We start from the raw sequence: 16717 nt of genomic DNA, 5'->3' as shown, positions 1-16717 counted from the left end.
GCCTGTAATTAGCTAGAGAAACTCATAACTTGAATAGGATAGAATTTTTAATGTGAATGCATAACTTATATGATATGGGCAGATCAGACATGTAACTCTTTTGCTTTAAATATTTCAAATGCTTCGAGAATATTGGCTTTCAGATTTATTTTACCAAGTTGCACCTTGGAGCATGGTATATTTGTGCTTCAAGTTAGGTTGCACCATAGTTATGTTTTGTACCATTTCATGTCAACATGAGCTGGACTAAGCAGGAGTGATAAGTTCTAATTCTTGTGAATTGTCAAATGAGAGAAGTAGTGCTAGTTAGTGGAAGATTGGTTCAACTTGTTCAAGGCTTTTGTAGTTTTTGGAGCCTTTTTGTGAGCTCATTTAGTGTTTTGAGTTTCTCTAGTCAGTGCACTCTTCGTTACAACAACCAAACTCGCCGGTATATTAGTAACTGTCACTGTTGCTGCCAACGCCTTCTCCTTTACTGGTTACAGGAAGACGAATCTTAAGCCATTCCGTTCACCTATTGATGAAACTAGCGACACTTTAGCTGACTTCTTCAATGAAAATCTCAATCCAACCAACGGTAACGTCTCAAACTCTAGTTTTTGTTCTATTTTATGGTTATATATTTACACTTAATATGCGGACTTTATTACTCATAGTGGTCAAAATCAGTTTATATAGCTTGCACTTAATTAAATAAATTTACCGTTGCATGGTTTAAAGTGTTAAGGAGTCTTGTAGAATTTGTGATATTTGATATTGTACAAGAAGAAAATGGAAAGGAAAGCCGGGTTTTCTTTGGGCTGGCAACAGCACCGACACTTGTGGAGGACAAGCTTAATGATGCTTGGCTTCAGTTTGCGGAGGAACAACCCTCTGACTCTGGTGAAACTCAGACTCCACAGACAGCAGATGCAGTACTGGGTTCAGCTGGTGGTGATGGTGCCTCTCAGCCAGCTCCTAAAAAGAGTAAAAAGAAGAAAACTCTTAATATAGCCATGGAAGCTATGATTAGAGGGTTTCAAAAATATACAGAAGAGGAAGAGGAAGACGAAGAACCTGCATCTGGTGATGAAAGCATTCATATTGTAGCTGCATGGCACAATGTGCCTCATCCGTAAGTATATGTTCTTATCTTGAACCGTTATGAGTCTGAGTTGAATGTTCTTATTGCTTGTGCTTATGATGGATTTTCTTTGCTAATAGAACTTTGTGGTTTTAAGTTTAGTAGATTATACCACATCATATATTTACAGTAAATTGATTTGGGCCTTGAATTGGTTTCAGAGAGGAGAGACTAAGATTTTGGTCTGATCCTGATACTGAATTGAAGCTTGCTAAGGAGACTGGTATTACTGTCTTCCGCATGGGAATAGACTGGTCACGGATCAAGCCAGAGGAACCAGTAAATGGTCTAAAAGAAAGTGTAAGTTCATCCAATTGCTATAGTTGTAAACTTCCCTTACGCCCCGCAAATATTGTTAGAGGAAGCATTTATGTGGGCGGTCACCTATTTAAGCGAGTCAGTAAGAACAAAAAGAACGTTAGTTTGTGTACATATTTCTGTAACTTATTTGTTTGTCTATTTATTGGTGTATAGGTTAACTATGCTGCACTGGCACGATATAAATGGATCATACAAAGAGTTTGCTCGTATGGAATGAAGGTAATGCTGACATTGTTCCACCACTCACTTCCACCGTGGGCGGGAGAGTATGGAGGGTGGAAGCTGGAAAAGACAGTTGATTATTTTTTAGATTTCACAAGTTTAGTTGCTTGCAGATTGGTCACTTATTTGTTTCATCAAAAGTTATGCATTCTTCGTAATTATTATAAATTGGATTGCTCTTTCATCATTGCATTATCTGCAAGTATCTTAAAGTATGTATCTACATGCTTCCAAAATACATCCTTGACAGAGAATATTTGAGAAATCGAATACATGTTGTTTGACTTGTTTCATGCATACTTTTGCTGAGTCAAGTAGAAATAGACCAATTGATAGCTCCAGGGGAGAAAAGTTACAGGTATTGAAATTGAAGGAGCTAAATATTCTTTTAAAAGATTGTAACTTAGGTGACACTTCTAATAGATTTGTGTGTATGTGTGCGTGGTTTTGTTTGGGACAAATTGCAAGAAGGTTTTTGCATCATATTCTCAAGAAAGTTTATTGCAAAGGTACATAACCATCACTCATAGGGTCACGGTCTGCCCTGTATCCTATGCAGATTTTAGTCCTTCTATCGTCGTCTTCAAAATGACTTAATTTTCTCTAAACCGTACAATAAAACAACTATAGCCATTAGGCCCTCCAAAGAAATGGTAGCATCACACCCTATCAAGATGTTCCTGTAGACTCCATATAGCATGTACAATGATGGAGCAACTCCCATAGCAGTTCTCCTTCCTTGTTGATAATCTTAATTATTTCGAGGCAGCCAAACACAATTTTCACTTTTCTTCACCCTTCTCTGGGAAATATTAAGGTGGTGGTGAATTGTGAGCCGTTGAACAATTGAATCCTTTGTATGCCATACTTCTCTTCTTGAGCTATATATACATCTCTCGCTATATCTTCATATTCTGAGCTATGCCTCCTAGCACTCCCATCAGTATTCAGTTTTATTTGTCAAGTGCTTGGCCACACAAGTCAGAGTCACCCCCATGCTAAAGGCTATGCGTCTATTGCAGTCGTTCCTCTCCATTTTTTCAATTATGGCCTCTACATTTTTCAACTATAGCACCCCAAAATCTTGTAAAAGTTGGTTTTTAGTCCTGCTTGTCCCATTTAATCGTCTATCATTTACTTTCTTTCCATAAGCAATATAAAAGAAACTGTACAATTGCATGTCTGTCTGCGTGTGACTTTTATCTCGATGTAGGGCTGCACCACTCACGGACCTTACATGCTGAATGTATTCATTATCTGCAGGGCTGGCATTCTTATTGTCTCATCTAAAGCGGTAGACGGAGAATGTAGTCTATTACATCTACAATTCAGCATGTAAGTAATAAATCATGCATGTGATATTTGAAGCACCTCACAATTCGTAATGTATAATAGCGTTTCACAAAAAACACTTATGTAAAAAGGATATCAAAGTTATAGGTGGCATTTGCGAAAATGCTACCAAATCTTTTAATTATAATTTCACAGATGCCATCTAAAGTTAGTTCTTAAAAGGCTCTTCAGTTATGAACTACTACTTTTGCATTTTATTAGTTATGCATGTTTGTCGACGTTTAAATACTTCTTTGAGTACATCGCAAATTAGATAAGAATCTTACTGTTAGCACTTTTGCAAATTGAAGCAGTGGGGTACTAACGTTGTACATTATATATTCGAGGGAGAATTTTGAAGTCCGGTGGAAGAATTGAATGCTCGACAACGGTTCAATAGACATTAACATTTAGGAGTACTAAGTGATGAAAAGGATAATTGTAGTGATGCATTGAATTTTATATTTGTTAAACAATTAATACTTGTAATGATACGTTTGTACTTGGAATATAAGAAGTATGATATCATGATATTGAACTTCTCAATTTTTTTTGTTGATTAAGATGTGTTTGAATGTTTTGTCTCAATGATAATTCAAGCTTTTGCAACACATGAAAGGGTGGCCAAAGGTTGATTTATATCATAGTTGCAACTTTTGTAGGTGAAAAGATTTAAGAATTGAAATATCAATTATTATTATTATTATTTTTTAAAATGACTGCCACGGTCTATAGCCGTAGCAAAAACAGCAGATCCCACGTACTAAAACTGTAGGAAAAACTAACCTTTTCCCACAGACCAAAACCGTAGGAAAAAGTGAACTTTTGCCACGGATTTTTCCAACGGTTTCTACCGTGGCCATACCGACGGCAATAGCTGACGCAAAGATTGTCGCTATTGGTAGGCTTTACCCACGGTCATGATTGTGGATAGACTATTTTGGACGCACAAAAAACCCACAGTCCTGCGACGGTCCAAAATCGTGGAAAAAGACGGTTTTGAACCGTGGGGTAAAACTTGTTTTCTTGTAGTGACATTACGTCGTTGACTAATGATGATGGTCGGGTTGTAGTTTTTAATAAACTATTTGTCACTTGCAGATTCTGATGATGGTCAAGCACATGTCGATAAGTATGTTAGAGTTTTCTGTATGTATTTGATGGGCGTCTTGTTTCTTCCTTTTGGCCATTCCACGATTAACTTAGGGTATCTAGCCAATTTTGAGCACTTGCATGAGTTGGGCGGTATTGATTTTGGTGGAGCCATATACTGTAATTAGTTGCGTTGTTTAGATAGGGTTTCTCGGCAAATTGGTGCTATCACTAGTTAGTCCCCAGGTTGGAGGGTTTGTCATTCTCTTAGAGGTATGGTTTTATGAGTATTTCTGTGCTGCAAATCCTATCCTCATAGAGTACACCGATGAGAGGCCTAGGCTCAGGGCTTCGCACAGACTTCGTCGAGCTCGTTTGACCAGTGAGATCAGTCATAACATAACTTCTGTCTAAACCCAGATAAAGCTTAGCACACAGGCTTCTATTGTTTAGAGGCCTTGGCAGACATCTGTGCACGTCGACGCGAATGACTGCAGATATGCATTGTTCATTTCTCATAGAAGGATGGTATTCACTTGCGAGAGCGATATAGAGTGGTATTTAGGGGATATATGTTACAGGCAGCTCACACCATGCTTTGGTATCCCCCCTGATCCTCCTGTCCATGTATCAGAGGCTAAAGACATGACCTTACATAAAGTCATCAAAAGAAACGTTGATTGGAGTTGGCCAGTAGCTTCTTACCTAGTTACATTGCAGACTTATGAGCAGTATTGCCGTTACTGGTTTAAGATATCTATTGGTCATTTGCTCCCAGTTGTGGGTCGTACATGCAACATTCATACGGTTAATAGAATGGGTGTCAGGCGTGAATATTAGATTGGCCAGCCGTCACAGCCGACGTTTCAGTAGGGACCTGTACACACATTTGTTCCAGCACCAGATCCCCCTCAGTCAGAATGGCCTTGCGTTTTCAGTTTGAGTGATCCGAGTTGCCAGACGATTTACCATCTTATTCCTTCTATTTATGACACTCACGTCGTACAGTTAGAGCCTGACATTGGACATCTACCTCTGGTAATTATTTTTATTGGCCTTGGTTTATTTTTGTTTATTATGAAAATGTCATAAATTATTAATGAATAATTATTTCAGGATGAGCTGCGCAGGAGATATGAGACAAGTATTCGTGTAAATGATGGCACGTGTTTCTTAGTATTCGCTTACAATGCTGAGAGAGATAGAGACTTCTTTCCCAGGCTCATGTGGATTATGACAATTTGCAATGCCAAGTTAATGAGTTACAGGCTCAGCTTGATCACACTACGGTACATCATGATAGTTCAGAATAAAGACAGTCGAGGAGGAGTTCATGGCAGAGGAGGCGTATGTAGGAAGTGGGGACTTGATGATTTATAATATTAAGTTTGTATGACGATTATTATTATGTTGTGTGATTTAGAATTGTTCATTTGATCATTTTAATAAGTTATAATTTACTTCTTTTGATCAATTTGATTTAGCAAATTAATTACAATTTTTATTAATAGAACGACAACTAATACAACTAATACATGATTGCAAAAACATAAAATAAAAATAAATAAATAAATAAAGACAACTATTACATATCACCCATTATTAGAGCATCTTTAGGAGCGATACCAAACCAAACTTACACTAACCAATTTCAAGAGTGATATCAAAAAGTTGACGTCAAATGCCACGGTTTTGGATAAACCGCACCATATAGTCCATGATGCTTTCACAAAACCGCGTAATAGACGTCCACCATAGAAGCCCAAGCCCACGTTGTTTTCCAGAAACTGCGTGCGCGGTGTGTCGCACACCGCGTGCTATCATCTTTTAACCCTGTGTTTCTTGCGTGGCTCTCTTCATTTTTCATGTTCCCTTTAATCCTAAACTCATCTCCTTAGCAAAAAAAAAAAAAAAAGTACCGAAACTCTTGACGATTTTTCAATTGATCATTCATCTTCTTCTTCTTCATCGAGCTCGAGCTCTTCAAATGATAACACTGCAATTAAGTGTTGTAAAAAATTAGTGGCTATTGCTCTATCTTTAGTCCGACATCGTCTGGGTTTATTGTGTCAGCAAGAAGCGGAGTCTTCTTATAAACCACATGGTGGTTTGAAGAAAGGAAGAATATGCAAGAATCGTCAGTATGAGGCAACAATGGCTCATGTAAATGCTAACTACTTCGGTGCAAATTCTATATTCCCTGACCACGACTTTCGACGCCAATTTCATGGGGGTGTCATTGCTTATTCGTATTTTCAATCATCTTAACTATCATGTACCATATTTTCAACAAAAAGTTAATAATGCGGGTAAGTTTGGGATTCACCCAAAAATCAAAGTAATTGGTGTTATATGAATGCTTGCTTATGGGTCTCCAGCTGATTTAGTAGATGATATGTTACATATTGCTGAGCCAACTGTTTATGAAAGCATGCGCTATTTCTGTGATGGAATTATTAGAATTTTTGGAGGTGAATACTTGCGCAAACCAAATGTTGCAGATATTCAATGTTTACTTGAAGAGTCTGAGGAACATGGATGGCCCGGAATGCTAGGAAGCATTGATTTCATGCACTGGCAATGGAATAATTGCCCATTCGCGTGGCAAAGGTCTCACACTGGCCATGTGCATAAACAAACAGTGATTCTGGAGGCAGTTGTTTCTCGTGACACGTGGATTTGACATGTTTTTTTTTGGAATGGCAGGTTCTCACACAATGATCTTAATGTGCTTGATCGCTCACCAATATATGATGATATAGTTAATGATGATACATATTGCTGAGCCAACTGTTCATGAAAGCATGCGCTATTTCTGTGATGGAATTATTAGAATTTTTGGAAGTGAATATTTGCGCAAACCAAATGCTGCAGATATTCAACGTTTACTTGAAGAGTCTGAGGAACGCGGATGGCCTGGAATGCTAGGAAGCATTGATTGCATGCACTGGCAATGGAAGAATTGCCCATCCGCGCGGCAAAGGTCTCACACTGGCCATGTGCATAAACAAACAGTGATTCTAGAGGCAGTTGCTTCTCGTGACACGTGGATTTGGCATGTTTTTTTTTGGAATGGCAGGTTCTCACACAATGATCTTAATGTGCTTGATCGCTCACCAATATATGATGATATAGTTAATGATGAAGCTATTCCTTGTAACTACACTGTGAATGGGTATCATAATGATACGGGCTATTACTTGGCTGATGATATATATCCTAATTATGTCACCTTGATTCAAACGATTTCTAAGCCGACTGTTGCATAAAACAAATATTTTGCAAAGAAGCAAGAAGTTGCTAGAAAAGACATAGAGCGGGCGTTTGGTATATTGCAATCGCGTTAGGCTATTTTAGCGAATCTGTGCAGGTTATGGTATTTGGAGACCATGGCTACTATTATAAGGGCTTGCATCATTTTACACAATATGATTGTGGAAAATGAATGTGAAATGGATATCCCGCAATATATTCCTGACTATGAAAGGCCAAGTAGAGAAGGTGCATCTGAAGATGAACGCGACTTTGTTCTATCTTGTTGGGCATTTGGCGTCGAGAGGGTTCGTTCACAAGTTGTTCATGATAGATTGAAGAATGACTTGGTCAAGCATGCATTTGTGGAGTAGGTGTGGTCGGCGTTGGTTTCTATTTGTATTTCTATTTGGACTTCATTTGGACTTTGTTTTTATTTATCGTTTCAATTTCTATGTATCTGTGTTCCAAGTTTATTTCTATGTATTTGTGGTTTTATGAAAGGATTTGTGTATATGAGAATTTTGAAAATACAAAGTAGACTCTGCCAAATTTTTTTTAGAATGATAAAAAATATCAATTTTAAATTAAGGTAACTCAAATTAAAAGAAAATATTTAATTAAAGTATATTCTAATTAAAATCAAGATACAAACTCAAATTAAAGTACGTCATAAATTAAAAGACATAAATAGGAAGTAAATCATTTAGACTTTGCATTACTTTGACTACTACCAGTGATATTGGCAACTCGATTATTCATTTTTTGTAAAATTTTTGCCTTTTTGAGTTGAGTTGCTAAATTTCATGTTCATCTTCATGTAATCCTTCTAATTTCCTTCCTAGTATTTTAACATCATTTTCATCTTCTCGAACTCGGAGCACATCTTTCTTCAATTAAAGTTTATCTTTTTGGATTTGGAGCTTCCAATCCATCGCATTTTTCTTCAATTGAAGTTTTTCGGATTCCATCTCATCTTCTTCAATTGTCTTTGAGCTTCCAATTCATTGCCTTCTTTGGTGGTTTTAGAAAGTTCCACAAGAAAATCATTAAGTTTCTTAGCGGATTCCTCCACTTTAGAATCACCTTCTTCTTTCTCTTTTTGCTTTTTTCTCTTTTCTTCTTTATTTCCAAGAGGCCTATCCACAAGCCCATCAACTTGGTGTGGATCATAATCCATTGGTTGAGTTGTCGCAATTAATATTGGAAATGATGAACCTCCTTCCCCACTGTTTGACTTCGACTTTTTGGTGCGTCGCATTTCATTTCTCAATTGTAGCCTCTTCCATTTGGGTGAGTCTTTCATCATATTGTAGCATTGCATCCACTTCCAAACCCCATTATGCATCCATATGCATTTATTGCTTTCTCAACCTACCAATTAAGAAAAAACTAAATTAGAATTGAAAATTGTATTTGTGAATCAAAATAACAAATATAAAGTAAATAATAATTACAATCATATTTTCATTATAGCCATTTGGAGGAGATGTTGGAATCTTAGAAAAAATAGCATGGAATTTGTTGATATTAGCTTGAATGAGAGTCCAATGGTGTTTCATGCCCGTGAAGTTGCGTTCGGTCACTCTTCCTAGATTTGCATGAAATGCATTTAGATAATAATGGCTGTTGTTTCCTTTAATTTTTTGTTATTTTTGAAAATAATGGTTGTTGTTTCTCAAGTGTTAAGTGTATATCATTGAGGTAACACCTCAATACCTCATTGAAGGTTGCTTCTTAGCAGACTGGAAGAAGGATGAAAATTTCCCTCAGGTAAAATGAATTTTTAATAAGAACTTGACCGATTCAAATGATGCTTCCGGATGTATTGTGGTATTGGATGCATATGCAAAGGCAAATAAGTGGAATAAAACAGTCAACTGAGACAAGTTGCAAAGTAAATGAAGATTATGTGCCTTAGCAGCTTACCAAAAATCCAGAACAAGAAGATAGTGACATAAACCATTATGTACCTAATTCCATGCTTTTAATACATCATAGACAGTAAATCTTCTGACAGAAGTGTGTGTTAGGGATACAAAGAACTGCATATGTTTCTTAGCTATATAAAAGTAACAAAATGGAGGGAAAAATAAAATGAAATGAAATAAACCAAAAGTTGGATTATGTTAGGGGATTCATTTTTTTAGCTAAGGTGAGCAATTTGTATTAATGTGAAGAAAAAAGGTTACAAAGAGTATGTTCATGAGTACAAAATAACCTCCCAACATAAATGGACCTAGTTTACAAATCTATAGTAGCTCCTGTTCGGTACCTCCCATGATTTGAGCCATTGAGGTTTACCTTCAAACAAAAAATGACTTATTTGTGCCCATGAATGTAGGTAGGGGACTCAGACAAAGAGATCATATCTCCCCTTCTTTTTGCCCTTGTGGAGGATTCACTGAGTAGAGGTTTGAAGAATTTGAGGGACAAGGGTTTGATACAGACAATGGCTTCAGCTAAAGGTTTTGATGCTCCATCTCAATTGCTCTTTGCAGATGATATTTTCATCTTCTTAAATGGTGAAATAAATGGGATCAAGATGGTAGCACAACTGCTTACAGTTTATTAAAGGTCGTAAGGCCAAAACATGAACATGAACAAGAGCAGATTCTTTTTTGGAGGACTTACTGAGGTGAGAATTCAACGCGTGAATGACGTTCTTGGTATGTAACAAGGTTTCTACCCTGAGAAATATTTAGGTGTTCCCTTGATACAAGGCAGAATAATAATAATAATAAAATCATGTAGCATGTCTCATTGAAAAAGTAAGAACAAAATTTCCATTTGGAGAGGGAAACTCTTGTCTTTCCAAGGAAGGGTGATACTCATTAAATCTGTTCTCAGCAGCATTCCAATTTATAACTTCAGCATCTATAAATGGCCTTCTAATTCCATTAAAGAGTGTGAGTTGCTCCTTCGAAACTTTCTTTGGACAGGAAATACAGCTACTACCAAGAAGAAAATCATTGTTGCATGGGATAGAGTACCGGGGCGGTGGGGGTTGATGTTTATTATAAGACTCAAGGATCTAAACTTAGCACTTCTTATGAAATTGGGATGGCACGTTTTAAATCAGTGAGATGACTTCGCACAGTTCATGAGGCATAAATACTTCACAAGAGATAATGAGATGATCAAGTACCATGTGAACTCCTCTATTTGGGGAGGTATTAAATGGACACTAATTGAGTTGAAGGATGAGCTGAATGGGTGGTTTAATTAATTTGCAATGGCAATCGAGTGGACTTTTCGCGAGACAATTGGGTAGGTTCTATGTCATCTCTTAAACAAAAACTCAACTTGTCTACTGATGAATTGAAGGGTTGTGGGGCTAAAGTCAGTGCACTGATCTCACATGGCACTTAACAATTCATGCCCAAGTCCAGAACACCATTAATGCAGCTGAACTCCAACACACTCCCTTACCTGAGATATGCCCTGAAGAGGCTGACTATATGGTTTGGAAACCTGATCTTAAAGGTGAATTTAGGGTATCATCAGCCTATGAACATAATCTTCGCTCTTTTGTATGTATACAATGTTTAGATCATACACACGCTCAAACACGTACGACTAATTCAAGTGCCTTGTTCACGTGCACGTTGTGCTCACGCGTGATTCAGACAACCGTAGCCAAAGATTGCAATTATTATGTGTATAACTTAAAATGTATATATGCCAACATGCAAATATAGTCCATTGATAGATATGAATATGTTAATAGGCAAAGATATACTACTTATATGTATAGAGATGGTATTAGGCAATATTAAACCACTCATAAAGTAATATATATGCTAAACATTATCACTGGCATGTATATATACATTAAATATATATTAACAGGCGTATTCATATGATTCATATATATTTCTAATCTAAGACGCAAATATAATAGTCCATTACCTACAACATAATAGATAAACACATGTGAATCATGCAGAATTATATTAAAATTAGAACCTGTAAGAGTCCCGCAAGTCCGCCAAAGAAAAGAAATCGTCGGTTCAACTCCGTGAATGTCCTGAACTCCTAAAGTTACTGGACTAATTCAAAACACAGAGCCTGGACTCAACCCAATACTAGAGTGACAAAGAATAGGTTGTTCTTTTACTAAAATCCGCACTTATAAAGCTCTGATTTTTTTTTAAATTTTTTTTGCAGTGAGCTTATATAGTTTTGTAGTTGCTGTTTCAGGTCCAAGTCAAAGGTATGTGAAACAAAATAACAATACGTGATCAGTAGCAAAACGCAAAGAAAATAAAAACAAAAGCAAACGAAATAAGAAAAACGAAAAAAAAACATTGGAGGGGGGGTTCCCCTTGGAGCTATTCCAGTTTGTAACGTATGGTCCTTGCGTCTTTAGGATGGCAGCGACGACATTTGATGCTAACACTTTTAAGTATCTTATGAAATTAAATTTTCAAAACCTACTACGTGTTAAAACTCAAGTTTTTCTTACTCACGTGTTTTTGTCGGTATGTTTAGAGTAAGGGTTTCGTTCCAACCTTAAGACAAGAATGATATAACAACTGAAATCTAGCACCTTAGAGAACTAAGTGAGAAAGATTTTTATTTTGGTATTTTGAATATTTCTTTTTCCTAACAATTACTTACTACACAAGTTATCTAAAATTTGCAAGTTGTTTCTTAAAATAAAGAGAGAAAGATAAGGAGAGGATTAACTTACTCATGCAAGATCAGTTACAAACTTTTAGAGCACCTTATCACTACATCTCTAATCTGTCTTGAGCTCATAGACAAACTCAAAACGGCGTCGAGTATCGATTCCTAGTAAGATGTACTTATCTCTGAGTTCATCTTGCTAGCATGAGGGGTTGAATTGACATTCCATATTTGGAATATCATTTCAACTCCTAGTTCAAATATACACCAGCTGGGCAAACTAGCAGGCTGACGGCTACCATAGGATCTCTCACGAGACTTGACCTAGTGTTAACTGGGTCTCCAAAAAAATCTCAGCACTCCAAACTTTATCAGACTCAGTCATTTTGGGTCCGGATGCACAAAAAAACCTATTTTCCTAAGTAGTGATTCTGGACTACTAAAACGTGCACTGATCCTCACATGAGCATCATTAACCTTCCCCTTGGGAGGGTTTTAGCTCATGATCCTAGAAAAGAGATGCAAAGATATGTTGGATGTATGCTGAATTCAAGAAGAAGAAGAATGCAAGAGATGAATTTTAAAGCTAGAAAGGAAGAAATTTTATTAAGAAAACTATCTTAGCTTCCATTAACACTATTACACTTAACTTAGAAAAATAACATACATGAACATGGAATGAATGGAGTGTCCAAAATGAAATACCAATAAGCCCATTTCAAGCTTTCTCCCTTTTCACCCATGTGAACCAACTCCTACCATTAATAACATTAACTTCTATCTTATCTCCAAATCAAAACAAATTTACACCTTGCATTTTTTTTTTATACTATTAGCACCTAAATCTATTTAACTTCATTAATGTCATGTAAGGTGTCAATTTGTGTCAATTATTTGCACATTTTGTCTTGACTTGCATGATGACTCATCCAATCTTGTGGGCCCGCATAGTGGGTCCACGCGCTGTGTCCAGTGGCGAGCCAGTCTTTTGGCATTTTTACAACTTTCTACCTTTGCGTAGAGTTCGTCACACTGATCGTTTGAGCAGCTCACTCGCCGAAATTGGAGTCCCGGTTAAAAAGATATGAGCTTCAGAAGTCTGATGCTTATGTGCACGCAATCCCTTTCTGACTTGGAATCGTCCTGTTGGAGTTCCTGGGCTTTAGGCGGGTTTTTTTGAGCTTTGCATGAGCTAACTCGGAAAGCTTTACATAGACATATTATTCTGTACTTAAATATTGGCTTTATCCTCATTTTTACGTTGGTTGCACAAACTTGCAAAAGCATGAAAATACGATTATTTCATGATTATTAATTAAGCACATAATTAACCGAAATATTACGTTTCTACGGGGTTTTATAATACAGTTTTGGGTGCTTATCACTAATCAAGGCTTTTGATTTCAAAAGTGTACAAAATTCCTCCATCATTTTAATGAAGCTTGACTTTGAGAGCTTGATTTACGTGGGCACACATGATAATAGCTTGACGTGTGAGCTTGGTCATGAGCAACCAAATTATGTGGGTCCGCATAGTGGGCCCACATACTTTATCCAGTGGTGAGTCTGAAAGTTGATTTTCTGCAAAATCTGGCATTAGCTTGTCGCACTGATCGTTCTGATGGTTCACTTGTCGGAGTTAGAGTCCAAGTTCATAAGATATGCTTGTCGGAAGTTTGATATTTTTTTGGCAAGTTAACCCTATTCTGACCTGGAAATGTCTTGTTTGAGTCCCGGGATTTGGTCAGGCTTCATGGAGCTTCACATAAGCTAAATTGGAATTTTTCATGCTGACACACTATTCCGTACTTAAATACTAGCTTTTATCCTCATTTTTACGTTTATTGCAAAAACCTGTAAAAGCATGAAAATACAATTAATTCATGAATATTAAACACATAATTAACCAAAATGCTATGTCTCTACGAGGTTTTATATTACATTTGTGGGTCCTTATCAGAACACATCCGAGGTAAGAATCCTATTGTTACCTGGCACAAGTTAGTTTGGAACCACTACATTCATCCCTGAGTGGCTGCAAATGCTTGGAAGTTATGAAATAGAAATGCGGCAACAGACAAGGAGGTACAAACTAGATGGGTGAGACTTATTTCTTAGAGTTATTGTTGTCACAAAACAACGAAAGACTTGAAGCACCTCTTGTGGTCTTGTGAGTTATCGAAGGTTTTCTGGGCATGGATTGTAGAGAAATTTAGATGTAGTAGAGATTTTGACAACTTGGCATTGGTAATGAGACTAAACATGGCTAGAAGTAGTTATATCATGCATATATGGGTTGGGGCAATCATCGGTGGAATCACTGTGTTGTGGAGACACAGAAGCAAGATTGTCTTTGACAATGAAGCACCTAATCTGAATATCTACAAAAGGGAAGTCATCAAGATTATACATCAGACTAGGCATCTTTCTAAAGGAGTTATGAGTAACTCAATAGAAGATTTACAACTATTGAGAAGTTGGGGTCTGCTGTGCAAACTCAGGAAAGCACCATTAATCAAAGCTTGTAATTGGGATCTGCCGCCTTTCAGTTTTATCAAGATCAATAGTGATGCCACGTCGAAGGTGAATCTGGGTACAACTGGTATTGGAGCCGCTTACAGAAGTGATGGAGGTGACTTCCTTCTTGTCATGTGGAGGAAACTAGGTGTGAATACCAACTTCTATGCTGAGGGCTATACTAGAAGCCATAGAACATATGACAACACAAAGGGAATGGAAAAGTATGTGGGTCGAATCAGATAGTCAAGTAGCGGTGATCACCTTTGGTAATAACAAGGTGCCATGGAGCATGTCAAAGAGATGGAACAAAGCAAAGATGAAGTTAAGTCATTGCATAATAACATCAACATGGCAAGAAGCTAATTTCTCTACTGATAAGGTAGTGTTAGAGGATTCTACATGGCAGCCAAACACAAAATTTTAAGTAGGAATCGAATTCCGATTATTTCCAAAAGTTTGCCAAACACATTTTGTAAGTTGAAATTGAATTCTATTCTACTGGTTACATTCTAATGGTTTCCAACTCCATTCTATTCCAAATTATTTTTCAGCTTCAATTACTATTTCGACCAAATATGATCAAAACACAAAGTGATGACGAAAGATATGAATATTGCATAAAAGTAGTGAGAAAAGTGATTGTGATCGAGAAAATGATGAGACTGTACATTTTGGTTGCCTACGTACCTAAATATCAGATAGGATAAAGTCTCAAGAATGTAGTTATCTATGAAAAATAGTTTGATATTTATATGTGTAGAGTAGAGATTTCTTGAAGCTAAAGTAATTGTAATTGAATATGACTTTTGATAATTATCTCTTTAATAAGCAACGAATCTGGATATAAATTAATGTACATAAATAGCAAGTCATGCATGTGGCTTATGTTCATCCCTAGACATATGAGTTAATGAGATTGTACATTGATTTATGATATTGTAAATTTGGGTCTTATCCCTATCGATTAAGCGAATAAAGGGAGAAAACATGTAACTTTGCCATGTATATATGTGGGGGTCGAGGTCGAAATATCGACCCCTCTTTGGCATGTGGACGAAGTCCATATGGCAAAGAAATGAAAAAGGTAATTACGGGAAAATCGTAAGAAAATACTGAATAAAAATGATTTGCAAGGCCGTAAACGAAATATTGGTGTGAAATGCAAAATTAACGTGGCAATGAGATGAAAACATATTGACATAAAGAACGAATGATGAATAAAGAAAGGGTTGCAAACTAATTTGGAATTGGTGGCGGAGAGAAATTAGAAAAAAGAAATTGGACTAATAAAGGTAAATTGGATGCGAGAAATGGAAGGTAAGTTCAAAAGTCATAACCAACATGATCAGGAATAGGAAAGTGAGTAACCATAGTTTTGATTTCGAAAACGATATAGCTAGTGTCCAAGTTAAGTTGGAATTGGAATAGTAATTGTACTTGGAATGGAAAAGGACCCGTGTCTAGAATTGGTGCTGGAAAAGGAATTAGTAAAGCATTCAGGACAAAAATGTTAGGACATGTGCACTCAATAAAAATATATATATATATCTACTATCTATATACTAAAGAAGAGGCCTTTAAAAGAGAATTTTCTCTCTCCTATGTGGCACTCTAATATGAGAGTTAGCCTTTTCTCTATCCTATGTGGCAATATGAAAGATAGTATCTTCTAATTCCACGTACATGGAACCTCTTTGGAGAGTCTGAGTGTATTTCTAATTCTTATATTTGGAGAGTTTGAGTGTATTTCCAATTCTTATATATCTGATCAAATAAAAAAAAATTGCTAAAAAATAAATGATTTGTAGAAAATAATTTCCTATTACGAATCAAACACTTTTAGTGTTCAAATTCTTATATATTTGATCAAATAAAAAAAATTACTAAAAAATAGGTGATTTGTAAAAACTAATTCCCTATTACACGACCAATTAATGTTTGGATAAAAATTCTTTCTATTATCATCCCATTTCGAGGACTCACAGAAATACCTTGGGCGGTGCCACAATCTGTTCTACGTACAACAATGTGTTGAACTACTTCAACAAGTCTGCGCGTGAGGTATCCAAAGATCGATGTTAAATCATGCCAGATATCCACAACCCCTTGCAAGAATAGTTTAGGTCTGTCTCCCGATTGTTTCACGTAAAACGAGAGGCAATAAAAGCTTAGAAAAAGGTGCGTGTACGGTTCCTAAGGGATAAAATTTTGTCCTAATCAACT

The 16717-nt window shown here is 36.6% G+C and overlaps 2 protein-coding genes across 2 annotated transcripts; both read left to right on the top strand.

Moving 5' to 3' along the window:
* The first annotated feature begins 268 nt into the window (after positions 1-268).
* LOC147525622 (beta-glucosidase-like SFR2, chloroplastic) lies at positions 269-1963 on the top strand. The gene is made up of 3 exons (XM_086565483.1): positions 269-1114; positions 1285-1423; positions 1598-1963. Exons 1-3 carry the CDS (start codon positions 996-998, stop codon positions 1925-1927), a joined length of 588 nt encoding a protein of 195 aa, XP_086421609.1. The 5' UTR covers positions 269-995; the 3' UTR covers positions 1928-1963.
* Positions 1964-6446: 4483 nt separating this feature from the next.
* Positions 6447-6773, top strand: LOC147525621 (uncharacterized). The gene has a single exon (XM_086580122.1). It carries the CDS (start codon positions 6447-6449, stop codon positions 6771-6773), a length of 327 nt encoding a protein of 108 aa, XP_086436248.1.
* The last annotated feature ends 9944 nt before the right edge of the window (positions 6774-16717 follow it).

The sequence above is a fragment of the Coptis chinensis genome, chromosome 1 (assembly GCF_015680905.1).
Source record: "Coptis chinensis isolate HL-2020 chromosome 1, ASM1568090v1, whole genome shotgun sequence".
NCBI lineage: Eukaryota > Viridiplantae > Streptophyta > Magnoliopsida > Ranunculales > Ranunculaceae > Coptis > Coptis chinensis.
The sequence above is the reverse complement of the archived record's forward strand: the minus strand, read 5'-3'. Positions and strand labels throughout refer to the sequence as shown.